Source organism: Buceros rhinoceros, unplaced genomic scaffold (assembly GCF_000710305.1).
Source record: "Buceros rhinoceros silvestris isolate BGI_N320 unplaced genomic scaffold, ASM71030v1 scaffold1030, whole genome shotgun sequence".
NCBI lineage: Eukaryota > Metazoa > Chordata > Aves > Bucerotiformes > Bucerotidae > Buceros > Buceros rhinoceros.
The window spans coordinates 13,803-21,644 of record NW_010388782.1 but is presented as its reverse complement, the minus strand read 5'-3'; the positions used below and the strand labels follow the sequence as shown (position 1 = coordinate 21,644).

The window sequence follows — 7,842 nt, the reverse complement described above, 5'->3', positions numbered from 1 at the left end:
GATATACCCGGGTGAAAGGGTTTGTTTTTTTTTTTTTTTAATGTTTACATTCAGGAATAAACCAGGAAGTACAGAGAACAGGAAATGGAGCTACCTCACCACACCAGAACAACAAAGAAATACTCTTCGTTCCCCATGTGGATACATGGGACTTGTGTAGTTTCACTGAAGTGAGGTTAACTTAAGTCAGAAGACAAAACCAGAACACGTTCAGAACCCACAAAACGGTCTTCTGCTTCTGACATTTTCAGATCTGTTTTTTCTCTCCTCAGTTCATGAACTTCCTCTTTACATTAGTGCTGGGCTTGATCCCACAGCTAGTCTTGTGTTGCGAATTTCTTTGTTTTGATATTGGTAGAAATTTTGTTGGACACCGATTTGGCTTGTGCTAAAATAAAGCTAATCAATGTCAGAGTAACCACAAGATTTGGGAAAAAACAGGTTCTTGATATGGTGGCACAAGAAAAATTAAACCCAAACTAAAATCATGTGCCTCACATAAGCCAACCCCTATGTAGCTTGTGGTGCTCACTTTGAGTATCTGAGAACACAGTCTGCCTGCTGAAGGCAGAACTACTATCCAAAGACTGTGGTTTGCTCACCTTCAACACACAGTCATCCATTAGCTGGTGTATCAGTGACTTGGTGATGGCTTAAATCTTCTGTTTTGATTCTGCTCTAGTTTCAAATCTTAGGGGCTATTTTGATACTTGGTCTTGTCTTGATGGCTGTTTACTTCATGAGAGTGGAGAGCATGGCTGATCCTATCAGAGAGGAAGCAGTTGTCAGCATTTATGAAGAGCTGAAGGAGGGAGAAGGACTCTATGGAGATCTGGGAACCACAGTAATTGAGGAGGACACCGATAGATCAAATGACTCCTGCAGGTAAGCCAGGCCCGATGGCACATGGAAGAGTAATCACCAGGTGGAGAAATAGTTAAAATGCTGGCAATACCAGCAGGGCTCTAGTTATCTTCCCATTGTACAATAAGTGATGAAGTACCAATAATTTGGGCAGAGCGGGGGTGTTGTTTAGGCATTGGCCCATTATGAGGGGCAGTAGGGCCAGTACTCAGCTCCACTGCTCATCGTGCGGTTGTGTGTTCAGCATAGCTCTTGTTGCTACTCCACCACCTCCAGCCATCGTCTCTTTGTGGCAGCGGTGGGAGACAACAGAGCAACCAGCGGTCAAAGCAGCCTCCGCTGAGCTCACCTTCTTTTGGAGGCTGGAGGGGGCAGTGGATGTTTGTCCTGGCAGAGGGTGGAGAGGGGACCAAAGCGACATCCAGCCCCAGAGGGTTACTTTTCTCTGTGTCTTTGGGATGGTAAAATAAGAAGCCATTCTGCTGGACTTGGGAGGACAATACATGCTTGGCTATAAAAACTGGGGATAGAGAATACTCCCAGCTTGTTTGTCCAGCTCAGCTGGTTTGCTTTAGAGGTTGACATCCACAATGGCCAGCTGTATGGCCTGGCACGCGCTGGGTTTCCTGCTTGGGTCGCAGTCTCTTGCTTCACGATATACAATTCTCATTACAGCTTTGAACTTGTGGAAAATGTTCCTTATGACTTGCCTTTTGAGATAAACAGCACTGCAGCCAAACCCTTGTACCAAGCCTGGACGAGACTCCTTGATATAGCCCAGGAAAAAATTCATGTGGCTTCTTACTATTGGTCTCTTACTGGGAAGGATATCAACGTCAACGATTCGTCTTCCAAGCAGGTAGGAGATCAATGACAAGAACATAGGTGGTTGTATGCCTCATGAGCATGGGGGAGATGGCAGACTGACTGTGTGGTCTGTCTCCCAGACATGTTGCTTGACACTTCCTGCAAACCCAGAAAGGTATTCCACGCCGGTCTGAAGCAGCACACCAGCTGTCCTCCTCCAGTCAACACAAACTCCATCCTGACTCAGTCTATGTCTCTGAATATTCACACGATGTGTTTTAAGAGCAACCAGAGGGCAGCCTTAAAACCACACTTGCTTATGTTGCAGATGGCTGGTGCAACTGGAGCGGGTGGTGTCCTGGGAGGTGTTGGGAGGTGAAGGGAGGAGGAGGCCATCCGAGAGGCGGTCAGGGCAGTGATGTGAGAGTGGCCGTGGTATGGGTACCGCTGGGCAGGAGGTCTGGCCATGCTGATGTCAGCAGGTTCCATGGGAGAAGGTGGGCCAGGCCATAGCGGAGAATGAGGGCATTGATGGAGCACACTGTGTATTGGCTGTAGGTTCATTCAGGGTCCCAGAGGAGCCTCTCTGCCTCCACCACCGTAATCAGTGACAGCGGCCACTGCAAAGGCTCACCTTGCAACAGTACATCATCGTTAATCGCCCCTGGCTCTCTTCTGGCCTGTGGCAGCTGGCTACCTCCAGGCAGTCTTGAGCAGGGTCTTGGGGACTCATATGAAAAGCAGAAGGGATAATGCCACCTTATTCCAGGCAGGTACACAGTTTAGTTGTGTGTCGGGAGCTGTGGTGTTTGCTGACAGACCAAATGCTGGCCTGTTTATTACCATGGGATGAGTCTCTGTCTCCCTCCTGGCACATCTTCCTCATTGTCCTCATGTTCTCTCTGGGACTGCTCTCCTTGTCTTCTTCCCCGGAAGGTTCTGGTAGTGTAAGATGACTCATTTCCTCCATATGAGAAGAAGTAAATGTAAAAGTAAAAGACAGATATCAGGCTGAGGTCTGCCTGCTAAAGGGACAGCTCAGTGTAGGACAGTCTGTTACTCTTATTCTCAGGGAGAAATGGCACAGTGTATCCGTTGATCATCAGCATCCAGCAGCTGATGTTCATTGGGGCATTCACCTTTAAAGTCTGGGGTGTTTGTGCTCGTACACATAAACCTTATATCTAATACCATTAAATGACAGAAAATAAACTTGGATTCATACACTGGATCAGAACCTTTTTTCTCTTTCTTCCCTTCTTGAAACACTCTTGAATAGGTGAAATTTCTGACCTTCCTTGTGTTGGCGTTCTTCAAAGGAAGCATCCATTAGTGACACTGTACTTGCGTGTATCTTACTAAATGTTCTATAAAAAATAACAATGTGTACCATGCAGGGTGAAGATATTCTGAGGAGGTTTGAGAGACTGCTCACAGAGAACGTCTCTGTGTATGTTGCAGCAAGTATGCCAACTTTGGCTACAAATTCAACTGACCTTGAGATTTTAGAGGAAAAAGGTAATTATCTCGCTTTAGTGATGCAGCCACAACTTCAGTATTGCAAAAGACATCTGAGAGAAACTGGTCTCCAAGGCCTGGTCTGGTGCTTACGCGGGTTCACAGGACAAGCACTATGTGTTCACTAGTTCATGATTTCTGTGTATGTTGTCTTGCCTTTAAGGATTTTTCTGAAAGTTCACATTTTGTATATTCTTGCAAGTTACTGTATTCCCAGGAATGAGTGCTTGGAATTTTGGTAGTTATTACTGGCTGCTGCTATTAGACATCCAGACATGTTCTGGCTGCCAGGGGAGCATTACAGATTGCTATCTCCTTGCCGTATCTAAAGTCTTTTTCTCCCTCCCCATCCTTCTTCAGGGGCTCATGTAAGAAAGATTGATCTTGGACATTTGGCAGGAGGAGTGTTGCATAGCAAATTCTGGATTGTAGACATGAAACACATATATATTGGTAGTGCAAATATGGACTGGAGATCTTTATCTCAGGTAAGCTCTGCTGCTTCATATTCAATATTAAAACATCTGGGGGAAAAATTAATGTTCCAGCAGAAAAAAATCATAATGATGTAACATATTGACTGAGTGGGAGAAACAGCAGAGAAACCCCTGGGTCTGTGACGTATCTTGCTCTCTTTGCAGGTGAAAGAGTTTGGCGCTGTGATACACAACTGCAGCTGCCTGGCCAAAGACCTCTGGAAAACGTTTAGTACTTACTGGGATCTTGGACATGCTAATGCTACCATCCCATTCCCTTGGCCTCTTAATTATTCTACCCACATTAACAAGCATCAGCCTCTAAAAGTAGAATTTAATGGAATCTTGACAAAAGCCTATTTTTCTGTAAGTATGTTTTAAAATAACGAGATAGACTGTCAACTACGTTTAAGCATTGGCCCAAACAATTTCTTCAGCAGTCCTCGGTTACTTGTGTTCCAGTGGATAATAATTAATTTAACAGGTTTCTCTGGAACTCCTCAAGGAATAAGGGTCGACCCAGCTTTGGCTATTGGGTAGTATGGCAAGAACGGTGTGCACGTCTCCTTTAATCCCCTGTGGGGTCAATATATTAATAAGTATCTGAACCATCTGGACAGGAAAGGCATGAGGAATGATAGTGGTCCACCTCAAGTGCTTTATGCTATTGTAGTGAAAGCTGAACAGATCGTAATATAAACTAATCGTAGCCTGACGGGAAAAAAAAGGATGAAATCACTGACGTGTATGTTTTCTTTACAGGCTTCTCCTCCAGCATTTTGTCCGGAAGGTCGCACCTACGACCTCTTTGCTATAATCAGTATTATCAGTGAGGCGCAGAAATTTGTCTATGTTTCTGTTATGGAATATTTCCCTACCAGTCGTTTCAGTGATCCAGAAAGGTACAGCTTTAATCTACGCAAATCAGTTGACTGCACTACTTAAAGGAAAAGTATAATATTCCCCAACCTCCTGCAATGAAAATATTCAGATTGGAGAGAACTGAGGCTTTGCTCTGCCTTCATGACCATGGTGTGGACCGTGCAATTACTGATGCGACAGGAAGGGTGGTCGCCAATCCTGCCCATGTGCTGCTCTAGCAGTTTAAAGCAGCCTCCTGTGCTCTGCACACAGCAAGAAAACTGTGAAGTGCCAGACTAGGGACAGTCAGGTACAGCTCCCTTCAAAATACAACAGAGCAGCTTTATGAATAGAGAGAGGAACAGAAACAGAGGAATATATCTGACATCGGACTTTTCAGAGGAAATACTGCTTTAGTCCCCTCTGCCATTCCTGTTTCTCTCTTTCTGTTCTTTACTTCTGAAGACTCTGGACTTCTGGCTCTGCTGCCCATTTGACGTACTTCACCCATAGGTAGTTGCCAGCCTCTGCAATGGCAGCTGAAACACTCTCTAACAGAAAGGCCTGGGCTTTTATTTTCCTTTTTTTCATAATTCCATCTAAGGACATCCAAGTTCCTGTAGCATGGTGGATGCATGCAGCAGCAGCTCTCCAAGAGAAGGTGGGAGTGGTGATCTGGAGTGATCAAACTGCGTGTGGTGGACCACTGCCATGGTCCCAGTGGGCCATCCAGGGTCACAGCAGAATTATGCAGACCCCACACATCAACTCAGCTCTGAGTAAAACAGAAAATTAGTCAGTCATGGGGCAACCACTAAGACTCCAAATCCTCTTCGATGTGCTTGAATTAGGATGCTTACATGCAAGCAAGTGCTCTGACTGTTACCTGTTTATAACATTTCTCAGTTTTCCAATCGTCTAAATAATCTGACTGAGAAAAAGTTCAAGGGACATAACTATATGCAATGTGGCTTGTAAAGAATGGGGTGAGGTCTAGGTTGTCATTTAGCCAGAACTGTCCCATGTATCACGTCCTGTGGCCTGACTGTGTAAAGCCTCTCTTGCTCAGCTGGGCGTGTGTGTGTTAGCAGGGAGAGTGTAGGATAATAGGCATAGATAATAACACCGTCCTTGAAACAAAATCTCCAAGATGAGATTCCACTTGGAGTATATTTTTATAAATCAAACAATTTAGTGAATTTTTGGTTTCTGTGTTGTACAGAATCTGTGGGTTTCTCATCTCCTGCTTTTAGCTAAGAATAGGTTCCCAGAAGTTCTCTTTCCCCCCTTAGGAGTGAGTGTGTTAATACTCCTCTTTCTTCATCTGAAGCCTTAATCCACCATTTGTGACACCTAGGGCCTGATCAGAAGCAAACAGGAGTTTGAAAGGCCCAGGGAAGGCGATGCGGAGCCTCGGGCTATCTCCACAGCAACCAGCTGTAGTGCAATGAATTGAGGCTGATTAGTTCAGGTTAGGTTCCTCCCACAGCTGAGGCAGAGGGAACAAAGCTGCTGTCTTAATGCCTGAGTGTTAATCAACTAGAAACTGATATGTTTTAAAAAATAGAAACTGTTAAAAAATAGCATTTCTAAATAGTGTGTTTGTCTGATTTTTTCAGGATCTACAAGTCAGCCTGAGCCTGAAAGCACATGGCCAGTCTGTTGATTGTGATACGATGATGTGCAAGGGAGACTTAGAGAATTCAGGCCTTTGTACATAAGACCAAAAGGAATAAGTTAGGCAAATTAATTCATCATTGCTCATGGGACTGTGAGCGAGCACCAGACCTCTCTCTGTATCAGTCCTCCAGTTTGTACTAAAGATGCTTGTCTCCCTCCGTGCAGCACTTGTTAGGACCTACAGAACGAAAATGCTACATGTATCTTTGAAGTTACTGCTCCTGGGATGTCCACTGTCCAGCTCTCCGTGTTGCGGAGTTAGGTGAAGGATGTTAATTTTCCCCTAAGCTACTGCCAGCACAAGTGTCAGGAAAACGGAGAGCCCCGTGTTCATGAGAGCACAACTGTGTTTGGCACCTCGGGGGCGCACGGCATACTAAAGAGGGCGAGGAGGGATGGGAAAGGACAGACATGGCTGATGACACAGGACCACTGTGGACACTAGAAACAGTCTCCAGGCTCCTGAAATGGCCATATTCTGCAAAATGGCCCTCAGGCTTTCCTCTGGGCTCTGCGCTGCCCTTTTTTAGTTCGTGCTGTATGATCTGGCTTTACATTGGAGTTGTTATTTTTACTTACCTAAGGCAATGAGCACAATGGCACCACGCTGTGTGTGTACTTGTGTACATGCACTTTACTAAGCTTTAAACTGTGATCGTTTTCAACCCAGTTCGGCAGAGCCTGGAGGTCTCAAAACACGCTGTGAAAAGAACTGGCTGGGTAGAAGGCAGAAAACTTATTTAAATCTCCAGTGAAGGCACAAGTTCTCCTCTTACTAGGCATCAGATATCCCATCTGTGCACGGTGTCACTTGTATTCTCAGTTTATTGTCACAGCTCTCTACTGAACACTTTCAAAAATATCACCTTTTCCACCCACCTGTTTTTTTCTAGATACTGGCCAGCCATTGACAATGCTCTGAGACGTGCAGCTTTCAACTCCAGAGTACAAATCCGGCTTCTGGTCAGCTGCTGGACCCACTCTGACCCAGCCATGCTCCATTATCTGAGGTCCCTGCGTGCCCTCAACAACCCGCAAGACCACATCAGTGTCAACGTGGTACGATAATAAACCTGATTTTGGAAAGTCAGCTTGGGGATGTGGAGCCCATGCTGATTTTGGAGTCTAAGCTGCCAGCTGTGTGTGCAAGTATCAGCTTTTAGAGAAGCAGATTGTTCATTGTTGCAGTGGCTGTTTCAGATCCTTGAGAAAATCAAGAGATCATCTTCAAGGAAGCAGCTATTACAAGCTACCAGTGATATCAAGGATGTGCTGAGCTGCAGCACTTGTGGCATTACCCAGGCAGTTGCTTTTTTTGAGCACCATGACAGTAACAGTTTATCTGACAACTTAGTGCTCTTCTCATAGACCCTTTTCCTGTATGGATTATCTTAAATAGGTCTAATTACTGTATTTTTTCTTACATTTGAGAGCTCTTCTGACTGCCTATACAAATGGACCCAGTTTTGAACGCTAAATATTACACATGGGCCATAGGCACTAGGCTGGAATGGAACAAGTGGAGTGAGGTTGTGTAGAAGCTCCTAATGTGACAGATGCAGTTACCACGGCAGAGAGAAGGAACAGAAATAAGGAGGAATGTTTTTTACAAGAAAAAAAAGGGGGGGGGGGGGGG

General features: G+C 45.1%; 1 protein-coding gene across 1 annotated transcript in view; it reads left to right on the top strand.

Annotated features, from left to right (window-relative positions):
- LOC104489051 (phospholipase D4-like) overlaps positions 1–7,842 on the top strand; it is an 11,171-nt gene that overhangs the window by 1,106 nt on the left and 2,223 nt on the right. Inside the window, exons 2-8 of the mRNA XM_010131169.1 lie at positions 683–885; positions 1,540–1,723; positions 3,069–3,189; positions 3,550–3,677; positions 3,831–4,031; positions 4,428–4,567; positions 7,100–7,265. Coding sequence (XP_010129471.1) covers positions 683–885; positions 1,540–1,723; positions 3,069–3,189; positions 3,550–3,677; positions 3,831–4,031; positions 4,428–4,567; positions 7,100–7,265 — 1,143 coding nt within the window. The remainder of the gene's footprint in view (positions 1–682; positions 886–1,539; positions 1,724–3,068; positions 3,190–3,549; positions 3,678–3,830; positions 4,032–4,427; positions 4,568–7,099; positions 7,266–7,842) is intronic.